Source organism: Brachionichthys hirsutus, chromosome 13, assembly GCF_040956055.1.
Source record: "Brachionichthys hirsutus isolate HB-005 chromosome 13, CSIRO-AGI_Bhir_v1, whole genome shotgun sequence".
In the NCBI taxonomy this organism is placed as follows: Eukaryota; Metazoa; Chordata; class Actinopteri; order Lophiiformes; family Brachionichthyidae; genus Brachionichthys; species Brachionichthys hirsutus.
In genome coordinates this window covers 10,173,449-10,197,933 of record NC_090909.1, presented here as the reverse complement: position 1 = coordinate 10,197,933, position 24,485 = coordinate 10,173,449, and the positions used below count along the sequence as shown (strand labels likewise).

The 24,485-nt window shown below is 47.4% G+C and overlaps 1 protein-coding gene across 1 annotated transcript in view; it reads right to left on the bottom strand.

The window, feature by feature from the left end:
* The window catches only part of cica (capicua transcriptional repressor a), a 32,179-nt gene that overhangs the window by 7,081 nt on the left and 613 nt on the right, over positions 1-24,485 (bottom strand). The window contains 15 exon segments of the mRNA XM_068747031.1: positions 106-349; positions 1,540-1,700; positions 2,300-2,442; positions 2,802-3,654; positions 3,967-4,049; positions 4,839-4,950; positions 5,127-5,299; positions 6,382-6,508; positions 6,732-6,914; positions 7,038-7,137; positions 9,170-9,323; positions 9,543-9,611; positions 11,176-11,307; positions 16,028-16,298; positions 17,999-21,684. Coding sequence (XP_068603132.1) covers positions 106-349; positions 1,540-1,700; positions 2,300-2,442; positions 2,802-3,654; positions 3,967-4,049; positions 4,839-4,950; positions 5,127-5,299; positions 6,382-6,508; positions 6,732-6,914; positions 7,038-7,137; positions 9,170-9,323; positions 9,543-9,611; positions 11,176-11,307; positions 16,028-16,298; positions 17,999-21,487 — 6,294 coding nt within the window. The 5' untranslated portion in view covers positions 21,488-21,684.

Below are 24,485 nucleotides of genomic sequence, written 5' to 3'. Positions count from 1 at the left end.
ATATGTCACTCCTTGAGCGCTATTAACTTCTTTTTGATTTCAGTTTTCTAATGTTCTTAATGGCAATGGCTCAGAGGTGCAAACACAGTTCCCTCCCGCCCTTACCTGATGACCTGTGGTTCCTGAGGCCTGACCTGGAGGGGTGTGTGACTGACACCTGAGGGGCGGAGCTGGGGCTAGCAGTGGTGGTTTCCCAACTATGGGCTGGACCTGTGTTTGTCCAGCTGGGGCGATGGCAGTAAAGCCAAGGGTGGCCAGAGACGATGGGAGATAGGCCGGGCCCGGGGCCGGTGTGGACTGTTGGGGCGCTGCTGTCGTAACACCTGGACCAGACTGGACATACGTGATCCTACAGGGGAGGAGTGAGGAGGATCAGATTAATTCTACAAATCACCTGAGCTTACGGCTCAGTCAGCAGTGGATATTCGTAAGTTTGGAATATTATACAGATTTTTATTTTTTTTTATAAATAATGTCAAATATAATTAATCTAAATATATTCAGTTTACGTTCATAGAGAAGAAAAAAAACAGAAGTATAGCATTTTAGACAATGGTTATTATATTATAACCAACTGATTATTCAACTTAAAGAAAATCACGAGCATAAAACCGTTGTAAAAGTTGTAAAAAAAAAAAAAAAAAGTCATTTCTGCAATGAAACAAATATTATAAGCAAATATAAAATTGAAGAAATGAAATACAGATGTAAATGTAATTACTATGAGCCTTAGGTTCTGTCCAAGGTTTCTGCCTGTTAAAGGGAAGTTTTTCCTTGCCTCTGTTGCCAAAGTGCTTGATCTTGTGTGTCAAGTTGGGTTCTGTCTTTCCCTGCTACACCTATAAAGTGCCTTGAGATAACTTTCTGTTGTGATCTGGCGCTATAGAAATAAAATTGAATTGAATATTTATTTCCTGACCTGAAGCTGGATCACATCCAGATGAAATTCGGCGGTGAGGTAGAGACCCCCACCCTACATGACTGTGTCAAATTCCATAAACATCGGTCCATAATCAACCAAGATATTGAGGAACAAATTTTGAAGCTGCATTTACTGCAATGTTAACAAACAATCCAAAGCGATCCATAATCCACGATCCCTTCTGGACCATCACCAGAATGTAATAATCTGTAGCTGGCAACATTACCAACATTCCCTGAAAACTTCAGCAAGATCCGTCTGTAACGTTTTGAGTTAACTTTCTGAAAGCCGGACTAACAAACAAGCCAGCGGCGGTGATTACATAACCTCCGCGTTGGCGGAGGTAACTATATTTTCATTCTTGCGTTCGTTTTGAAAACATGAGAAAATTACATTTCAAGAGTATAAAGCCAGAGTCATAGTTCACATCACTCAATATGGTGAAGGCGCATCAAAAAGTGTTTCTTTATCTGCAGTTGCTGCACCTCAGGAACAATTAACCTTATGGCCTGTCTCAAATCAATAACTGTTAGCATCCCCGCATCTCACAAGGAACTCTGGCAAGCTTAAGTGTAAAAGTGCTGCTGTCTGTCAGGTGCGAGGCCCGTGTTAGTGACCTGGTGGGCGGAGTGGTCAGAAGCACGGTTTGTGGGGGCACGGCACCAGGAGCCATCACTGTTGCCATGGAAACAGGAAAGGGGCTCCCAGGATGAATTGTTGCTGCGCCATTTGGATGAACGTTGGTCTGAACGACAGGTATGGGAGCAATCTGGATAATCTTTGGGGAGAGGGGACATTCACAGAAGGATTTTCTCACCAACAAATAGCTAAGGTGTTCAAAGCATCAACGATTTACATCATTCCATGCCTTTGGAATAAAATGCAGCACAGCAGTGGAGCAACTTGCAATGATTATTGATACATTTTACATTTCATTTTTACCGATTCATAAATTAACTGCATTATTAAAAGCACGATTGTAGAAGCCTTACTTAAATCTGATAACTTCATGTCTGTATTTAGCAAAACAAATGTCAAACAGAGGAATTCCAAAAGCACAATGCGTCACAGTTGTCTGGACTGCGGTAGCACCAAACGCTCTTTCTTGGGTTCTTGTTGCGTTTCACTCCAGAGTGGTTGAGTCACACCTGGTGGTAAACATTCTGCAGTCGCAGCCCAAGCTGATATTTGGCTTTAACCTTTATTTGCCAAAGGTTTGAAAAAGACCAGCTTCTAGATGGTGCTTCTCGTAGTGAATATTCCATAGATGTGTTGCTCCACATAAGAGCAACAAAACAAGGACAGCGGTTGCGGCCCAGGGCCGATGTCTCATGACCTCATCACATGACAGCAGGTAGGTGTTGTCGACGTTCTTACCTTGTTTGCTGATGCCGGGCCATTCGGCACAGGAAGAGGTGGAGCAACCAGAGAAATGGAAGGATGAGGAGGAGTAGACCCTGTTCTCACTGTTGCCATGGGAACTAACATCTTGCTCTGCAAGACCGGCGACTGGGTTTGGACTAGAGAGAGAGAGAGTGAGAAAGACAGAGACAGATTGATCAAGCAAAAACGTGGAAGGTGAATCCACATCAGGAGTGATGGGAGGGTGTAGACACACGGGAACAATGTGCTGCTACTCGAGTCCATTGAGGAGAGCGTGGTTAAGTCGTTGGTGGGCGGCGAGTCCTCGAGTCTACAGCGTTTTTAACGTCAATCACTCATTTCCTGTTTATGTAAGCCAATTAAATACATATTCAATGCTTCTTTTTAAGACGATAAATAATAAAAATAAAACTACTGCAAAGAGAAAGCAACACAAAATGTCTTGAATGGTTTAGCTGTTTGTTTCTTGCAGCCAATAGTTGTTTTTCTGTCTCACCTCTGGTCCCAGGGCTGACTCTGACCTCCGCCCCTGAGTGCACGCCATTGACCAGAGCAGGACTGGCGGGAAGGGAGAACATTTGCTGGTGGTTGAGTTGTGGGGAGGAGGGGCTCTCGGTAGGCAGTAGGTACTGGACCTGAGCTAGCGGCTTGGGGCCGATGGGGGGTGCGAGGGAGGAGGTGGCGGCTGCAGGTTGGAGCTGAGGCCGGAGGACAGGAAGTGAGGTTTGTGCATGTGGTGGCAGGGGCTGCGAGGCGAGGAGCTGCACAGTGGGGTAGGACCCTCCCAGAACCAGATTAGTGACCATGCCACCGCCCCCCAAAGGGGTGACACTGGCTGGACCAGGAGGAGAGGATGAGGACAGGTACCCGCCCCCTGCAGTGATTGGCAGCTGTTGAACTCCGCCTTCTCCAATAAAGAGAGCGGCCTTCTTGTCCTGGGATCGGGAGCTGAGGGCGACTTCCACTGATTTGCTGGCGATGGGGGTGGGCGTGCTGGCAATGGGTCGAACCACATTGGTCACCACAGTAGGTGCCATGCGGGCGGTGCTGAGGACCTGGGTCAGACCCTGCTGGGCCAAAGAGACGGGGAGCTGGCTGTGGGATGCTGAGGCAACGATGGACAGAGAGGAGACGCCCTGCACTCCTCCTCCCGCCGTTACTTGTTCACCCTCGGATTCTCCTTCACTTCCCTTCTCGCCTTTGTCTGCGGCCCTCCTTCTATGCCTCTCGTCGCCACCACCACCTCCTTCTCCTCCTCCTCCGTCCCCTTTAGCTGCAGTGGAATCGGTGTGAGGGATGGAGGGAGAGGAAGAGGAGAGAGAGGATGGAGCCACTGGCTTGAAGCCATGCTGGAGGGGAGAGAAAGATGGAGAGATGAAGAGCACGGAAGTTAAGATTTCAAGTTCTCTTCCTCACAAACAGCAAGGTTTCTCAACCCTCAGTGATCTCTGATCATTTTGTAACAATTGGTGCTTTAGTGGCATTATTAAGACACTCTGTAACTAACCTGGGCTTGGCTGGACACGGTTTTTAAACTTTATTTGTTGACAGAGAGACTATATACAAGTCAGATACAAGAACTGAATAAAAGGTTTATATCTATTCCTTTATATTTCCAGAAGGGGAGGAGAGCTATCTATTCTGCCGAGCACTGCAGCTACCTGTCCATCGGCTTCATCCTCTTCGCTGTCCGTCACTCTCTCTTTGCACTTCAGGTCAATGGAGCCTTCGGGACAGAACTCCTCTGAGGGTAAGATGGGAATGTCGGAGGTCAGTCAAAACACAAAATGCTCTTTCAATTATTGATTTCATTTGAGGCTTGAGTTGAGGAGGACCCGTTACCGGGTCGCAGGTCGTGCTGGAGACTATCCCAGCAGTCAGTGGGCGAGAGGCGGGGTTACACCCTGGACAAGCCGCCAGTTCATCGCCGGGCCACACACACACACACACTCACACCTAGGGACAATTTAGTGTAACCAATTCACCTAATGTGCGTGTTTTTGGTGGTGAGAGGAAGCCGGAGAACCCGGAGAGAACCCAGAGTGAACCCGGAGAGAACCCAGAGAGAACCCGGCGAGAACCCAGAGAGAACCCAGAGAGAACCCGGAGAGAACCCAGAGAGAACCCAGAGTGAACCCAGAGAGAACCCAGAGAGAACCCAGAGAGAACCCAGAGTGAACCCAGAGAGAACCCAGAGAGAACCCAGAGAGAACCCAGAGAGAACCCACGCAGACACGGGGAGAACATGCAAACTCCTCACAGAAAGGCCGCAAGTCGGATTTGAACCCGTGACCTTCTTAATGTGAGGCAACTGCGCCGAGTTATTATATTATTATTGGTGCAGGTACTATCCGAGTTACCGGTACCAGTTGTGAGTACGTGTGGCCGTAAATCGGGCCGGTTGTAACTCGCGCTGGAGCTCAGGCCGAGACCAGATGACTGTCAGGCACTTTGTAAAAACATACTGCTCTCTCAAAGAAACGTTTTGGTTACGCAGCCTCCCCTTGATAACTCTGCTGCTCATCTCACTCACCCAAGACATCATCATCGCCCTCTTCCTCACAGATAACCATGCGATCTTCATCACTTGTAACATTCTCGCTGGTGGGCAGGAGCTGCTGGCGAAACAAATGTGGCCGTTCCTCCTGAAATAGTGGCGAAAAAAAGAGCAACAAAAGTCATCTCACACTTTAAGAAAGAGGACAAGAAGACCCTTTTGCACTTAATAACAACATATGTACGAGTGTGATCGTTAGGTAGGCGTTCATCATGTGTCGACACCAGCATTAAATAATCTTTGAGCTAGAGATTATTGACCCACCCTCTCCAGGTCTCTCTCACTCTCCCTCTGCTCCAGGGTGTGCATGGCACTCTGGGAAAAGGCTCGGGGACGGGGGTGCTGCCCCCCAAACAGCCCCCCTCGACGCTCAATTCCCCCCGGCCAGCCTGAGCCTCCTCCCATTCCCTCGAGGACATGGGACTCTGGATGGGCGTCTATTGAATAAAAAAATGAAATACATCAAAGTTACTCCAGCCTTTAAAACTCACAAAAAAAACAGTAAAAGCAAGTATACACCCAAAGGTATTGATTGATTTCAGACTTTCACATTTTGTCTTTCCATTACCTGGGCTCACTAACACCCCCCCCCCCCCCCCCCCCCCAAAAAAAAACAGAGTCAGGGGTCACGTGATTGTGGTCATTGCCATTTGTGCATTCTCATGAAGGAGGATGTTTTTGCAATACATATACGATATAAACAATGAGCAAACTGCCGTTTACATGAAACAAACAATAAGAGACGAGTCTAAAGCAGAACACCCTCTGCCATAGGCAGGAAGTAAACTGGACCAGATTCTGTAACTGTGTGACAGGATACCATAACTAGGCACAAGTAAATCCATCTATAGTTTAATTTGTGGATTCCATTTTATTAATATACCGCTTAAATGCACTATCATGATATGTGTTAAATGGTTTTAATCCTTATTGCGTCATTAAACAGACAATTGACAGTATTTTTTTGATAAAAACGATGTTTTTCTTAAATCGGTATAGGATGACATCTATGTTTACAAATGCACCACCGTTAGGCTTTCTCGCAAACATCCACAAACTCCTCACAGAAAGGCCACAAGTCGGATTCGAACCCACAACCACAGCCACCGGGCCGCCCTACTGTACATCCACCTCTACTAAACATTAGTACAGGAAGAACACACACCTTTCAAGCTATATACTCTGGAAATGAACGATTCCTTCTTTTGAGGCTAATTATAACAACATTTTGTTGTCATGGAAATGGCAACAATTTAATTATAATAGATTTCAATTAGCAGAAGAACAATTTTGCATTATTCCTGGTATTCATGGAATACCCATTCCACTAATAATGGTTACAAATAGCTGTGATGCAAAAGCAAAAAAAAAATAGAATACTGTAAAAGTTTCTACGGAACTACATTTTTTGGCTGTCAGAGAGAAAATACTAAGACCTCAGGCTCTACGGAAATCAAAGTAACGGCTACACCATGTGGTCAAGATGATGAAACTCCCCGATGGAGGAGCACACATGCACCTATGCTCTCAGACATGCTCCTCTCCCGCTGCTCCTTCGGTGTCCCACGGCCCTCTGACAGCGACTTCCTGCGGTCCTTGTTGCACCACTTCCAGTCTGGATGTGCTCTGAAGTGGGCCTCCTTCACCTGCAGGAGGAAGAGAAGTTCTCATCAGCGTCTCACTGTTCCGGGGAGCCGTCTAGGCTTGTAATCACCTAATCCCAGACAAGCCGCTCTTATTGTTGATGAGAGGTCAGTTGGTGAGAACGTCACTCGTGTGTGTGACGGTCAGCAGCAGGAGACACATTAAAGGACATGAAAGTGAAAACCATCTGACTTTAACTGAAGAAACCAAAGAGCTGATCTTTACCTGGAAGGCCAGATCATGGTACTGCTGCTTCTCACTGGGCCCCAGAGCGTACCACCACTCCCCCAGGATCTTGCTGACGGTCCTGTTGTCCTGGTTGGGGTGCTGCTGGTGCACCAGGGCTCTGTGGCGCTTACTGAAGATCATGAATGCATTCATGGGACGGCGGATGTGGTCCTTGTCCCTCTGCTTGATGAAAAGAGCAGAAATAAAAAATATTTTCTGTAAACTGTGGGGAAATGTTACATTTATATATGAATAAAAAAGAATGCTAATTCCACAGGTTAAGTGTCTGGATGGAGGAATGACCTTCCTGTCTCCGTCCTTAGGCAGCGCACTGAGGGACTGCGTCCGCCTCTTCATGGGGCCAGCGGATGGTGCCGGGTCGTTAGCCACGCCTGGGGAAAACCTGAATTCATGCAAAATAGAAAAAGAGAAACTGAGTGAGTAAGAGATTTGATATGGGCCGGCACACGACCAAGTCGGCTTACGGCAAATCCCTCGGGAGCAATTGTGGTCGTAAGTCGGCGACGACGACCTGCGCAGGTGGATCTCAAAAAATAAAATATCACGGAAAAGGTTCACTTTTTTATGTTTGAGAACCGAGGTTCCACGATGTTAGATTATCTCATAAGATTTGGTGAAGAAAGAATTTATAAAAGAAAAAAAAACGAATGAAAAGAAAGTTCTGTTATTCACCGAATACTTGGTCAGACAACCTGCATCAATGCGGCCGTCGGTCTGTGGCTCTGTTGAGGTGTTACAGCGGCGTCCAGCTCGTCTCTATTGTGTAGTGTAGTGTACTGTGTACTAAAACTGACCGAGATTCATGGTATTTATACTGCATTAAAAATTACATTTGACATGAAATAGTCTAGCATTTCGAGATATGCTTTTTTATACTTTTTTGCACTGTAGGTTTTTATTACTGAAATACATTTTAGTTAACATGTAACGAGCCTCGAGTAAACGCTGCTTTCACTTTCTGAAATAACTGGCCAAAAAATATTCATATTTTTCCCATGATATTCAAATCTTTTGAGATGCACCTCAGACGGAAGGTGCATCAGCTTGTCAGTTTTCTTGTCGTAGATTTAACAGTTTAAAAACGCACAAATAAAAGCAAAAACTCTGTCCATTGAGAAAGAGTCAGACCAACTGCAACGATAAAGGATTGCTGGAGCGTTTCTCTTTTCTCACAGTAATGGCGCCTCGAAACAGAGCCCGACGTCGTTGTAAGCACGGTGACCCTGAAACACTCAAAACCACACAATCAGCCAGACAGCCTGTCTGAGTCAGAGTGGAAATGAGTGGAATGAGCAGGCACAGACTGAACAGCTCCAGCCAGACACACACACACAAACGCACACTGATCTCACACAAACGCACACTGATCTCACACAAACGCACACTGATCTCACACAAACGCACGCTGATCTCACACAAACGCACGCTGATCTCACACAAACGCACGCTGATCTCACACAAACGCACGCTGATCTCACACAAACGCACGCTGATCTCACACAAACGCACGCTGATCTCACACAAACGCACGCTGATCTCACACAAACGCACGCTGATCTCACACAAACGCACGCTGATCTCACACAAACGCACGCTGATCTCACACAAACGCACGCTGATCTCACACAAACGCACGCTGATCTCACACAAACGCACGCTGATCTCACACAAACGCACGCTGATCTCACACAAACGCACGCTGATCTCACACAAACGCACGCTGATCTCACACAAACGCACGCTGATCTCACACAAACGCACGCTGATCTCACACAAACGCACGCTGATCTCACACAAACGCACGCTGATCTCACACAAACGCACGCTGATCTCACACAAACGCACACTGATCTCACACAAACGCACACTGATCTCACACAAACGCACGCTGATCTCACACAAACGCACGCTGATCTCACACAAACGCACGCTGATCTCACACAAACGCACGCTGATCTCACACAAACGCACACTGATCTCACACAAACGCACACTGATGCAACTGTCTGAAAAGTTGTTGTTGCTCTTTCTCTGGAGCTGCCAGAGGTGAATTGCGGCGCACCTGTTCTCAGCGTAGCGTCCTCCAGAGTTTTTAAGTTTGCCATTTCAACACCAAAAAACTTCCTCTAATATAATCTGCAGCCAGTGTGCGTTTTTACTGAGTCACGCCTGAGCTGCAGAGTAAACAAGAAAAATTGAATCCTCTCCTCAAAAGGAGTTTATCCTCTTTAAATGCAGCGCTAGTTGGGATCATTTTTAAGGACAGGTTGCCAAATATCTAAATTGATGTTATCCATTCAATAGTGCTGTTTTCTGCTATATCAAATAACATCTATACATTTTTGAGTTTTGCAGAAAGCATATCACAAGCATTACGCATCGTGAAGAAAAAGCCTCAAACATGTTGTACGTACGGGTCATCTGGATCACTCTCTGTCTCGCTGTCAGCCCCGCCCCTGTCTGTAGGAGGATTGTCAGTGGTGGGAGGAGGGCGTGATGGCGAACCCCTCTCTGGGGCCGGTGGGCCGGGTCGCTCGTCGCTCACCAGGGCCACACCGCACCGAGGCTCTGAAAGATGAAAGCCTTCCATGAGCCAGTTAGAGGAACGCTTCATTGAAGTGAGTAACGGGGCTGCGCTCGCATGCAGACTGCTGATAGCTCTATTCCAGCCAAACGACCGAGGTGTGAAGAGTTCGGGCTCCAACTTGTGATGGTCCTGATGGAAGTGTCGAGCTTAGTTTTACCAATTTACACAGAGTAGTCTGGTTTTTTCTACATCGTGGTAGCTGTGAAGTGTTTCGTGGTATTTATTTCAATGGAAAAATACAGTGAATATTTTGTATGATGTGGTGACTTCTTGAAACAAATCACTCACAATAAATTCACTTGATAAACAGAAAGAGTAGAAGAGTCGATTACTGTAGTCATTACTGTAGACTCTAAAATAATGACTCTATATATACGGCCCTTGGGCTTTTTAATCCGGCCCGCCGAACTTGGTTTGGTTTGGTTTATTGTTTGTTTCGAACAGAAGAAAAAAATCAAAAAAAATCAAATAAATAAATAATACCTTTATGTGTACAATAAATCATTATTTGGCAAAACACCAAATACCATGTGCACAAGAAATAACTAATAACTAAAAAGGATGGGAAGAAGATAACTTATTAAACCCCACCCCCATTATACAAGTCACATATTAAATCTTTTGGACCTCTAACAATGTAATAAACAAAAACTATACAGATTAGGAACATTTATATATAGCACACATTACTAAATAATGAATAAGCAACATTTTATATGCAATATATTTCAATAAATTAGATACCAACAATGGTAATGGTAGTGACACAAAACAACAAGTGCATACCAGCAATGGTAAGAAAGAGCCTTTTATATAAGGCCAGTATTAACGTTAAGCCCCGCCCTCTCTGTAGTGAGACAAGACCATGCGTTTGTACATTAATTTGGCATTGTTTGTGATCAGCATTCAAACTATTCCACAATCCCCCCCCCCCCCCCATACAGACAGATAAAAACGCTTCCTGGTGAACCTCGGGTACTGTAAAACCCAGGACACGCTGGAGAGACTGTCTCTCGGCTGGCCTGGGAACGCCTCGGGATCCCCCCCGGAAGAGCTAGAGGAAGTGGCCGGGGAGAGGGAAGTCTGGGCTTCCCTGCTTGGGCTGCTGGTTGGAAGATGGATGGATTATTAAACCTCATTCATTTGACCTTTTCCCTGAAATGTGTACAATGAGATCTGCATATTCATGCTTTTCCACCTGTAAAAGGCCAAAATCCTTTCATGTAATGGATTTTACATGTCATTTATATTAGTTCACACAAACACTCCATCCATTTTTTTCCCTTTTCTTTTAACAGACAGAAACCTCAAGCAGGTCCAAGACTCGATGATGAAATCTCGTATATTGCAGCACATAGAATAAGATTTTGACAAAATAAGCCAATTGAACAGTGATCATGGGTTCTGAAATGTTATCCAAATGAAACGAACATTTCAGATTAAAGGCTAAACGACAACTGCAGCTCCAGCAATGATTAAAAGGAAGAAAAAGCAGAACCAGGTAAACACGGCTCCACAAAGTCTGCATGGAATGAAAATACTTTAGTTCACTGACCATTCAGTCAAATGGCTTTCTGAATAGAACGCAGCAATAAACAATAAACAGTCTTATCAACGATGCTGCTGGAGCCACGGCGGTGTGAACAGCAACTGCACTAACCTGCAGTTCAGCTGGAGGAAACGCCGACTCGGCTGCTGGTTCCAAACATTCAGAATGTGTGTGTGTGGTGGGAGTGTTTTGTTTATTTATTTATTTATTTTAAACACAAGTACACAAGTACATACACCCATATATACCGGTAGGTACAGTATGTATGAAATAGACGCACACACCTTTGCTCTGGCTGACTAATTGTTGGCCGTCAACAGGCTGGGCAGCTGCTCCTGATTGGCTGGGCTCCAGGAAGGGGACGAGAGAATGCCAAGGAAACACCGGCAGGGACCGAGGCTCCACGTTGGTCCAAACTGTGGGAACATAAAAGTGCTGGTCATGTCGTGACAAGCTTTCATGCGACTGAGAAGTGCCCTTTAATAAGATCCATCCGAGATTGAGGAGCATGGATGGAGTTGACTCTTCTCGATCGCACGGAACCGGCCTCAGGATAATGAGAGTGAAGGTGGTTTGAGACGTGATGAAGGGACTGGTTGTTATGATCCCAGACTGAGCTCCACACTCTGAACTCATCCGTCTCTGCGGAGCAGACAGTCTCGGGCCAAGAGAGCGTTTAGAGATAAGTCGTATAGCTAAAGCAATATCAGCTTCCTAACACAGTTATACCAACACATGCTTAAAATATATATATATATATATATCAACTAGGAATGAAACTCATGACCCTCTTTAGACAAAAGCCGTCGGTCCTTGTGTAAAGAATGCCATGCATGTCTTCTAGTGTGTGTGTGTGTGTGTGGGGGGGGGGGGGGTGTATGGCCATTTTAGACCACAAAGGCGGTCACGATCTTCAAGGTGAATCTGAGCGATGGCTGCTTCCCACGTTACCTCTGTTTCCACTCCATTCAGCGAACCTCATTTGGCAAGGAGATCCGTGCTACGCCAACACACCATTAGAGCGACGCTGCTCACCAGATGGCTACGATGACTGGATGAATTAATGCGGCTCTTCTGTGGCTGTGTGTGTGTGTGTGTAAATAATGCAGTGTGAATTATAGCCAGTGGAATGGCAGCTGGGGATCAGGCGTTTAAAACATTTCTAGTGCAATAATCTCGTTTTAACGGAACTCAAATCAAGTCTGGATGTTGGTCGCGGTTTCCGACTTTTTCCCGATGACCCTCACCCGAGCGGACCACATACAGCATCAGCGAGCCTGAGCGATCGGCCGGTTCCGTCTGTCCGGACAGGAACATAACTAGAAAACGACAATCAGAGATTGCAGACCCTCGCCTCCAAAAGACTATTGGATCTTGTGAGACAGTAAACAGGGCTTCCGGATCAGAGGGGCCAAAGCTGCTCTAGCTTGCTGCTCCGGAACGTACTACAAGACTCCTTCTGGACTCTTTTTCCCATCATGCCATTCGTGTCCCTCCCTCTTAAAGTGGCAGTTTACAGCACAGGCACGATTCCAGATGTAAAAATAATTCTAGAATCTGGATCCAGATCCGGATCAACGCCATTCTCGGGGAGGCCCGAGCCACGGACAGAACCTTGCTTGTGTAAAAATTTCAAGTCGATTGCGTTACTAGTTTTTGAGTTATGCGCTCGGACAGACAAACAGACAGACAAACAAACAGACAGACAGACAGACAAACAAACAAAAGCACCCAATTGCAATACCCTCGCCTCCTCTTTGGCAAGGGTAATAATAAACAGTATTCCCGACAACCCATTGCCTCTCGGGGGTTAAGCTACCGAAACGCCCTTAAAGGTCACCAACGCTACCTGTTGCTACTTGGACACACAGTATATAGTTTTCACAGGATGGTAACAAAATGAAAATGAAACCCTTTAACTAAATAATGTTGTTATTTTGTGATCACCGTCACAATAATGCGTTTGGAAAGCAGACAGCACAATCTGCTCACAGCATCGCAATACCACTGAATACCACTAATACTAACAGTACTGCATGCTGTACTACTAATGTCCCTTCACCAACACCAACAGCACTACTATTTCCACAACTTCAACAAACAAGCTCTACATTTCAAGTCTGTGCTCTTATAAAATGGACCTTCAAATGATTCCACACTCCTCTATCCCCCTGACATGCAGTATTCCACACGTAACCTAGCAGAAATGAACCCGCTGTGAACTCTGCTGCAGCTTTGTAATGTCCAGATTCTCTTTCCATTCATCATTTTTATAATTAAGTTTGAATTCGTTTCTTGGTCAGGGATCAATCCGGGATGCCGTTGGAGCTGCTACTTCAAGACGTTCTCTGTTTGATATTGGTTCTGTTGTCGCGTGACTCGTATCACCGTGCTCTTTGTACTTCTTACTACTTACTGGCAGTTTCTGCTGCTGTTTGCTTTAAAAAGTAAAGACGTGAAGCTGACTGAAATGCTTTGCACAAATGTCTTTTGGAGACACGTCAAGACTATTTTTTATTTATTTATTTATTTTCAATCACACTTCAAAATTGCATCCAAGAAGCATAAGATGAGCATAAGCAAGACTGAGGATAAAAGGTTTAGGCCGAAGCTTGTAAAAGCTTGTCGATGCCTAACCCTTACTGGTTGTCAGGTTACCCCAACAAACAAAGATCTAAAATAAACAAACGTGAAACAAAAACAACAACGCCCAACAGGTGAATCAAGCCTCCTAAACTTTGTAAGTCAGTTTCTACATAGCCATTCATCGATTCATGAAACACATTTTTTTCTGTCTTTTATCAATCTATTCCATATTTCTGACACATAAAGTTCTTGAACTTTTTCTTAAATTGTCCAACATTTATACTGTTTTAACCACAATCGTTCCGCAGCTTCATCCCACAGACAGAAACACACACGCTTTTCAGAGTGGTTTGTACACTAGGTTGTTTAAAGTTCCAATTGCCCCTGAAGTCATCGCCTCCTTCTCCATCCCTGATAGAGGATTCAAACCTGCTGCCAACCCTGACATCACCAGCTACCAGCACTTTAACCAAATGCTGATGAGGCGACTGCTCAGACATCCATTTGCATCCATTGGTTTGATTAAGGTGACAACAGAGCAGTTCTGCTGAACAAACACATCTGTGGGGAACGTGGGAAAGGCTCTTCGCCTGTAGGTTCCCCGCCCGTAGGTTCCCCGCCTGTAGGTTCCCCGCCTGTGCTACGAGAACACAAAGTTTGTGCGACGAGCTGGGATCTCAGCAACATCTGGAGATGCACTCGGAGAGAACGGTAATGAAACTTGCGATCCTAATGCAACTGCTCTTGAGACGGGCTATATATAGGTGAGCTCTCCGCCACGGGGCTTCTGCCTGTGTTTGTCTCTGTGCCCACAGTGGCTCGAGGTGTTTTTAGAAATGTATGGCACAGGAAACGCTTACGCTACAGAGGCAGGCGGCTGCTGGCGGCAGAGTGAGGGATGTGAGAGAGAGAGAAATAAGAGTGTGTTCTGATAATCAGCTCAGGCCTCAACGTTTTACTGCGCTAATTCTACCGGTGGAACAGTGTCTCCATGACAACACGGCAGGAATATAATTACTCCTTCTGCTCAGAGTGTTGAAACAGATTCACATCATGCTGGACCTGCCCTTGCTGGCCCGTCGGAGGTTGTTGATTGTCTGGAACATGAAGATGAGTGTGTGTGTGCGTGTGTGTATGTGTGTATGTGTGTGTATGTGTGTCCTCATTGATCGCTATGCTTCTGCTTCAAGTCTTACATGTCCAGACATGTCAATATTGCCTTTCAAGTTTTTGTGAAATCTTACTTTCACACATGCAAATGGGTGAATATAAAATGGGTGACACCCAGCGCACACACGTAGTCACACGATCACAACTACACACACGCGCACACGCACGAGCAGTAATCCTGGCAGAATGCTTGAATGATCTCTACACCTTAGGTGAAAAGGGGGTTCACTCCAAGGTCATCGTCATCATTTGGACAAGTTAAAACACGATTATTCCATTCAACAACACAAAAGGTTTATGAGATATTACCCATAATGCAAATCTGCTGCTTCTGACACTACTAATGGTTTTAAACACACCCAGTCAAGTTTTAATGCTTCCTCACTTGTATGCACGACAGTTTGCAAGCAGGAACAGTGAAACTGAGCAACCGAGAAAGTGCAAATAATCTCTGCAGGAAGACGCATTTTTGAATATTCATCACACCTATAATGTTTTCAGGCTTACAAACTGCTGCGCTATCATGACACAAAATCATTCCTATCAAATAGAAATCATCTTCCCTATTCATACATTTCTGAGTTTGGGCTGAAATATCGCAAGGTTGGCATGGAAACAAGCATACTGTACGTGACTCCTCTAGTTCCCAGGAGTCCGTCTTAAATCCAACAAAATATTTGCAACAGATACCCAAATACAGACAGGAAGGAGGGCAAGAGTGTGCAGGGACGGGCAACATCACCCCTCTCTGATCCCCGCTCACACGACATGCTGTGCCTTCTAACATTAACAGTACACACATTTTAATAATGTGCCTTGAGAGGTCACGCAAGCAAGAGGAAAATAAACACTGCCCTTCACACATTCAAATATTCGGTTTTAAAATGCCATCGGCTTCAATTAGAATTCCTCTACCTGTTGCTGGCCTTTTATCTTTGCTAGTATAATAAGCGTGAATGCGATTATGTTCCCACTGTGGGTGATTTTGTGCATGCTATTGATAAAATAATTGCTTACTGTGCGGAGTATGCATCTCAAAGCAGCACAACCAGTTCTTATGTACCTACCACTGTCTCTGCTGGAATATGATGACGAGATAGATCTCATAGTGGTGAAACCTGAGCATTTGCTTTATACCTGCCAACACAATATGGCTAAAATAAAAACCTAGAACAGGTGGAAAGGCTCTAAAACAAACTGCTTTCCTCAACTACAAACGACCATTAGGTGAATAAGATTAGTAGCCAAAAGAGTGACGAAGTGCAAGCCATGAATATTAAAGTCACACCTATATAAACTTCAGCCTGCGTGTCTGCTTCACGCTTCAGCGTTGGATGGTAGAGCGGCTCAGCCGACAGTGACTTCATCGCTCATCCTTACCGGTCCCAGGCCGTCCCATGATGATTTGCTTGCGTGGGGCAGGGTGAGGAGACTCGGCTGGCAGTATGAGCGGCAGCAGGGCAGTCGGCGTTGGGTGACAGGCTACCGGCTGTGGTAGCACCCCTCCGGAGGCATCCTGGGGTCCCTCAGGTTTCCTCTCTCGCTCCCTGCCTCCTGAACCACGGGACGACAGGACTGACGATGTGGACAGTGCCCCGGGGTTGGAGGGGCTAGAGAGCGCCACGCCCCCCACTGCTGCTGGAGTCAAGGACTGGGACAAGACATCAGAGAAGGTCTTTTTATTATCCAAAGTGGCAGATCAATCTGGCAGCCAGTCAGTCCACCCCTGCAGCATAACCCACCGACTGTGTCTGTGATTGTGTTTCACACAATATACAACAGCTGATAACACCTAATCCAAGTCAAATTCTGATGCACGCAGTCCAGGTGCGTTTACATGGACAAATTTAATCGGATTAAAAGCCTGATCGGAATAAAAATGCTTCATGTACACACCCAAATCAGATTAGTCTGACCCAATCAAGATCAATCCGATCAAGATCCTATCCCGATCGAGAGGGGGGGTTTATACCGATTGATGATCCGATCAGGGCGCATGGAAACACTTATTCCGATGTTTCGGTACAAACCATCCTTACTGCGCATTTCTGTGATGTCAGCTAAACGCGCTTCTGTTATTCCCAGAAGCTAGTTGAAGCAGAGCGAGCGAAAGACAGAACTGGTCAATATCTGAGACAAACACGTTGCCGGAGACATTAAAGGAGGAAACTATCACTGCAAACGGGGAAAACGCGCAAAATAACGCAGACGTTTCAGGCAGAAAAGCGTGGAAGTCGCTCCGGCTTCTTCTTCTACTATTTCCGGTATACAGTATTTAGTATAAATTGCGCATGTCACAATATTTTTTTGCGATCGAAAGTGTGATGCATAATCGGATCAATATTTTTATGGTCCATGAACATAATTTTATTCCGAACTCTGATCGGATTAAAGATATTTTGTCCATGTAAACGCAGTTCTGGTGAGAGGAAGAAGCCGGAGAACTCGTAGAGAATGCCTGCAGACATGAGGAGAACATGCAAGAAAAACCCCTTATCATCATGAAAACAAAACAAAACTAAATCCACAAATTTAAACTTTTCTGTCTCCAGTACTGGTGTACATGAAGCTGATATTATTCTAAATACGGCAAAAAAAATATTAAACAGCAGGACATTCACATTCACCGTTATTCTCGAGCGCTTTCCTTATGAACATAAATTAACGCTCCGCTTCCACCTTGCTAAAAGAACATTTCAGTTTGGGTGTCAAGTGCATCCACTTCCCGGGACTGAACGTTTGATGAAACTCTGAAGAAAGAGTCTACAAACATTTTAAGCACTACTTTTACAGGGGGGGGGGGGGGGGGGGGTATACAGTGGAAACGCTGCCTCGTTTGGAGACCTCTTTATTGGCTCAGCTCCAAACTAACAGAGAAAGCAACAGATATTTAAGGAGCACTTTTACAGTATAGTATCTGAAACTTTATATCACCTTTAAAGAGATGCTCACTCTTCATTATGCGTACACAATGAAAAAACAAACTGAGAACCAGTAGAGATGAATACTTCTGAAATATTCATCCCGTCCAAAAAAGAAGCTTTTTAAGAATTGTAATCTGAAGTATTTTTTGCCACTGAGATATGAAATACTGCTGAATGGTCATTTTTCATCAAGACTCATGAAAACCACCCACTTTATACGTTCAACGTGGCGTGATATGATATCATGAGCCGATGTTCTACTGGATGGTTGGGGGGTGGGAGGTTTGGGGTTCTCTGCTGAGCCTGCTGCCTCTGAGAGCCGTACTCGGATAAGCAGAAGAAAACAACTGAATGAATAAAAGCAACTGACAAGTCCCCCCCCCCCCCCCACCCCATCACCATGTGCTTCAAAAGAACACTTTCTTACCGCGCTGGAGGTGACCAGGACGAGTGTAGATGCAGGGTTGCGAAGGAGAGCCGCACCATTGGTGGTGGCCCCGTTGATGGGGACGGGGACCTGCAGGCCCGGCGGAGCTGTGTGTTGGGCCTGGCTGTGTTCTCTGGACCTGCTTCGCTCTCTTCTTCCTAAGGGGCCTTCAGAGAACTTGGCCAGAGGGACGTCGGGGTTCCGGACAATGACTGGGGAATCACGGAGGGGTACAATGCGTCGTGGTGACGGTTCCTGGGGCAGTGGGGAGGGTGGCGTGGGAGAGACCAGCATCGGTGGGGGTGTTGAGGCAGCTGAAGATGGTGGTCTGCTGGTGGCGCTACGGGGCCGGGGGAAGAAAAGAGAGGAAGGAGTTGTAGGTTGGCTATGTGGGGAGAGGACTCTAAAGGCAGCTGGACTATGGACAAGGAGTGGGTCTCCCACCATGCCTCCCCCAGTGCCCACCAGCTGCTGTTGCTCCAGTTTAGCTTGGACATCCTGGCCAGCGGGGAGTGGAGGAATGGGGTGGGAGTCAAGCTTCCTTTTGCTGGGGCTCATGGGAACTGTGAACGTGAGGCTGGTCTGAAAGCTGGGCATGATCCCAGAGAGGTGGCGCTCTCGCTCAGCACCTGGTGTACCCATTTTAGTGCCACTAAGCTGGCGGTGGCGGCGTGGAGTAAGTGATGGGGGAGCGGTAATAGGGCTAAAATTGGCAGGGCGGAAGCCCAAAAGTGGAGAGGGTGAGGGTGACGGAGCGGGAGAGAAAGGTGACTGGTTGGAGATTGGGGAGAATGAGGGTGTGCCTGAGCGGGAGCCCCCCAGGGACACTAACATGGTCGCTGCCTCACACTCATCAAAATCAAAACGAGAGAAGTCCTGGGGGAGGAGAGAAGGAAGGACCAAGCGTGGACGACAGTCTCCCCCACGGCTGCTGGCTTCACTACTTTCCCTTGATGTCTCATCCCAGTCAAAGTCGGAGCTCGCTCTCCCACCACCAAGACGGAGGTCAGACGGTGTCAGGGTCCCGGTGCTGCTGGCTCCACCCCGTTCCCGGCTGCCTCCACTGGCTTCCATTTCTTTGGTCCTCATCGAGAGGTGTCTGGAGCAGTAACCTCGGCGCTGGGACTCTTTGGAGCAGCCCTCTCTGGAGCACAGCCTCCTCCACTGTTTCCCGTTGAATTTCTTACGGATGCCTGTTGGCGTGCACACTACATCGCCCTTCTTGTACTTTTGCTGGGCAGCCGTCAGCGGGGTGCGAGAACGTGAAGATGAGGAGGACGTTGAACCTGATCCGGATCCACCACTGCCTCCTGCTCCTCCAGTGGAAGAACCTCCTCCTGAGGCCTTCTCTAGTCTGGAGGAGGATGAAGTGGAAGACGAGATGGGAGGGAGTGGAGGGAGCTGAGGGGTGGTAATGACAGCGCCAACGGCTGCAGCTGTGGCTGGGTCGAGGCCTAACAGGACAGGAGAAGGAGGCGGGTGAGGGTTCAAAGCCAGGTGTGAAGTGGGAATCCCAATGCCTCGCACCACAGACAGTTGTGGATTGAGGTAGCCATGTTGGGGCTTCGAGACAATGTGGCGGTGTAGAGGAACAGCCATTGGATTGTGCCCAGGTATGATTGCCCCCATTGGGACCATGTTGAAGTGAGACACTTCCATATCTTCTTCTGGGGTGAGTGGCATATAAGGATGGTGTTGCTGCTGTTGCTTTGCACTGTTCCCCCTTTCTCGCTCTAGTTCCCTCTCTCTATCCTGTTTTCTCTGGATATCCCTCTCTCTCTCCAAGTCCTTCTCAACATCCCACTCTCGGCATGTCACAAGGCTGAAGATTGATGCCGGAGTCACAGGGGAGGTCATGTTTAGGCTGGCCGTGGAGGACACGGGGATCATGCCTGGGAAGGGCACGCCTCTACCTAAAACTGATCCCTCACCTGGTGTCATCCCCCGGCTCAAACGACACACCTCCTGCTCCACATCCATCTCTTCCCTATCCTCCCGCTCCCTTTCTTTATTTCTGAGCCCCTCTTCTCCATCTCTTCCGCCTCCAGATGGAAGATCGAGGTCCCACGGTGGCACCAGGAGCCGGAGTGTTTGTCGGGAGACCCACACTGCCTGGGTAGAACCATTTGTCGCTCTGCCTTCTTCTTCCTCATCATCAGTGTGAGATCTTTCCTCAGACAGCAGAACCCGGTAGCGATTGGCCACTGCAGGGTGTGTGTCAACCTGGGTTACCACACCTTCTCTGTACCACTGCCACTGGCCCTCGCTGCCCTCTTTGTTTCCAAATGGTACACAGACATGGCTGCCAATCGGTATTGGATGGACACCAGGAGGCGGTGCATCTAGGATGATGTCCACCATGCCTGGGGGGCTAGTGTGCCGATATGGATAACGCCATAGCATCTTCTCACCATTTAATTGCACCTCCAGGTTTCCAAATTCACCGCTGACCTTGCGGACAACCCCGGCCCGGAACACCAAGTCTGAACTCTCTTCTTCATCCCTGCTTTTGTCTCCTCCTTCCTGGCCATTTCTCCTCTTGTGTTGGCGGGCAAGAACACGCTGATTCTTCAGCCCTTTGGCCAGGGCATCAGACAGCGCATCAGGGAGACTGGGCGGTGTGTGTATAGACATCTGTGTGAGGGTGTGTGTGTTGATGACTGCCTCCAGGTCGGCTGAGTGCTCGCTGGCCGTGTCTGTTGAAGAGCAGCGGGGCACGGGGCTGGGTGACACTCGCTCTGCATCACCAACCTCTTCACCTCTTCCTGGTCTTTCCCTCTCCCCTCCCAGGGACAGGCTGCGGTACTCTGGAGAGCCTTGAGGTCCGTCCCTTCCGGTCCTGCTACGGGAGTCTTCCATCAGACTCATACTCTGACTGTTGCCCTCGAGGTGTGAGACAGAGATGTCACCTCCAGATGAAGTTGACACATGATTGATGACTGTGCACCCAAGTGGAACAGGGGGGGGCGTGCCAGAGGAAGGGGGGCTGGGGTTACCAGCAGCAGGCAGGCAATGTTCAGAGGTGTACTTCTTCTTGGGGACGCGTGCTTTGAAGGTGGCTGTTTTGCGGCTGGAGGTAGGGTTTGGGCTGTTGTTGGCGCTTGGTGTACTAGTGTTACTACAACTGCTGCCACCGCTGTCATTGTGGCTGGCAACACTCACAGCTAACCTCCCTGATCCATTGTCTGAGGATGTCCCAGAATCCAGAGCGAGTGACGCTGTCTTCTCTGACAGCCCTTGTTTATGAAGTCCCTCCTCGTCCGAAGTGCCCTGTACCCTGATTGGATCTACCTGGGAGGACTCGGAGTGGGAAACCGAAGAAAGGGGGGAGCAGGGTGTTAGGTCCGGTGGAGATCTGCTTGTGTCTCTGCTCTCATCGGAGTCTCTTTTCTCTCCCAGTTCTTGGACATCCCCAGCACCGCGTCGTTTCCCACCTTTGGCCCGGGTGGAGGGAGGAGAGCGCCGGCCCTGCTTTTTTATCGGTTTCATCTTTTTATGTAGCTTTTCTCCAAACACAATGTATTTATTTACTTATCCCAGAGATGCTCTTTGCGGTTTTGCTCCTGCTCGGTCTGTCTTTATTATTCCCCTTCTTTCTATTCTCTCTTTTTTCCTCTTCTGTAGGGGCCTCTCTTTCTCATCCTGTCTTGTCTTGTGCAGCACTTGATTGTCTTATTCCAGAGATCCTGAAAGAAAGAGAACAAGCAGCTCTGGTAAATCATGTGACAAATACTTTCAGACATAAATAAAGTTTATTCAATACTGCAAACCGCGTGGCTTTGGGAGGAAAAGGTCATCAAACACCTGAATATACTGAAATAAAAAATAAAAAATATGATGTACCATTGTCCAATACAGTACTAAAAACGACTGACTCATCTATGGAATTATTAACTTGAATTCATTATTCAAAATGATCTACTCAAACAGAAGGCCTTAATGTGAGGTTATTAAAGACAATCAAAACTTTCACGAGTCAACGACAATATGGAAATAGTGAGGAACACTTTGCAATTTGTCTAGACAAGCCTTTCTGCATGCACTCTGCTCACACACACATTTCTTGGCCATGGCAGTGGAGGCGGGGGAATTCCTTCTTCTCGCATACTGAAACCCTCTCTCTCTCTCTCTCTCTCTCTCTCGCTCTCTCTCTCACACACACACACACAACCTTTATCTATGTATTTCAAAGCAGGGCCAATCCACCCCTACGAGCTCCATTTCCTGTGGAAGACCATTACCTAACGTCCCATTACTTTATTCCTCCCTCGCTTGCTCTGTCACTTCACAAATATTACACTTACACTCTCAACCCCTGCCTGCGCTCTCTCTCTCTCTCGTCTCGCTATCGATTTGTACCTCTCATCTGTCTTCATTCCCTCTCCTTCCGTTTAGGCTTCGATCCTCATTTTGCATTGCAGTCATTCCGGAGCAGCAGAATTGCCCACCAGAGTCATCCGGTATCGCTCCTAGCCATGCCAGAGTGATTCAGAATATCTCCAAACTCACATTTGGCTCATTCACACTTGTGCCACTATTGGAAAACGGAAAGAACAACAGCTCGTCATTTAGCTGGCTTGTTTGCCGTGTGGCTGATTACACATGGGACTTGCCTCAGGTCCTTGTTGCCTCATTTCTTCCAATACAAGTGTCTCTACACGGGTACGAGCGCCAGTGAAATGTTAACAACAGGGTTATGACAGGGAGAATCAAAACACTGGATGCTCTAGAACCCACAACTAGACATGTCTACCTGTCACTGCCTAGTCGATGGTCTGCTAACTTACAGGTGGGCTGGCCTATCCCTATTTATACGTTCATCGTCCCACCCGTCTGTCTCTCCGTCTGCATGGCTCTCCCCCCTCCCCCCCCCTTTCTGTTGCCCTGTGAAGGCTCACATTCTTTCAGGCGCCTTTGATGTCCGCCACGTCACATTGGCTGGAGAGAAAGCCATGTTCAGATACGAGTGAAACAGAAACAGCTTCTTCCCCCGGGCTGTGAGAGCAGTCGTTCCCTTGTAGCGATCTGGGACGCTTTATGCTGCTGCTGTTGCTATTTCGCACCATTGCCTGTGATTCTCACTCTCTTTGTGTGTATATATATATTGTTTCTTAAAAGAGAGAATTTAGTTTTTGTTTCTGATTTTGATTATGTTATGCTGTGTGCCTTCACACGATTTTATTATGTTCGCATAATGATAATAAAGTATCTTGAATCTTGAGTGCTGCCTGTATCAAGGCCACACGTACAGGAAGCATCTTTGCGACGATAGCTGCCGTACAGACGGACTTAGAGCAAACGAGTTCTATGTAAATACCTATTTGGGACAGACAGGCCCGGGAGAGCAGCGACCATAAAATGATTTGGCAGCCGTCCTTCGTTGGTCACGGTCGAGGTATGCTACGTGGTGTTTACTCACCAGCGCAGCGTACAACAGCTGGTGTCAGAGTCATGGGCATGACGATAACAGCTTCAAGACAAACTGACGCAACTCTCACTCCCAGCAGTGACATGTGGAACAAAGAAGCCCCGTATGGGCGCCATAGAAGGCCCGTCGGAGCAGGTACACACGTGAGGCTCGGAGCGACGAGTTCACCCCGAGCCGCACGTATACCCGGCCGACCGGGCCGTCTGTACGAGCAACGAGTTCACTCGTATTTCATTTGCTGAACGGCGTTCATCCTGTTTTGAGGACACGGTGAACACATGTCGTCTGGAGGCGAGTCAGACAAGTCATGTGAGAGAGGGGGGGGGGGGAGGAGAAGAAGAAAATAACAAAAATCAGATGCTGTGTTTCTGGACAGATCATTTGCTTTAGCTAAGCAAATGTGCAGGTTGGGGGGGGGGGGGTCACGGAATAATGATTTTTGTTTTTTTCTCGAAGATAACGGGGCTAAGACAGACTGAAAACAGTTTGACGATAACGTGACAAACAGTAAAAAGATGTTGGTAACGATGCTATAAACACACAAACAAATGTTGTCACACTTCTGTGCACTTACTGCTGAACTACTTTGTGTTTCAACCCACTTCAGTGCTGCTAAATGCTTTTGATGATGCATTTTAAAAGTTGTCTCCTCTCCAAAAAAAAAGTGCATAACATGCCTCCGACCGGGCCTTCCAGAGAACAGGCCTGTCTGCAATGACATAACAATCCAGAACTTCATCTAGTCTAGCGCCAGCAGGGTGACGTCATCGCCCTCCGCTTTAGCTGCATAGTACCGTCGTAGTACAGCGATTACTACACAAACAGGCCGCGGCGTGCACAGCGACCCGACCGGGCCTCGAGCGCACGGCGCACGCACGCAAGGCCGCTCGGAGCTCCGTTCCTCGCCGCCACCGGGAGATAAAGGCTTCCGGCGGCCGTAATAACGCGTAATACGGAGTCAGCTGTCCCGAGCGAGACGTCCATGTTAAGTTTATCAACGACAAACAGAACCGAACTCGGTGGCCCCGGCCCATCCCGGAGTGACAGTCGTCGGGAAAC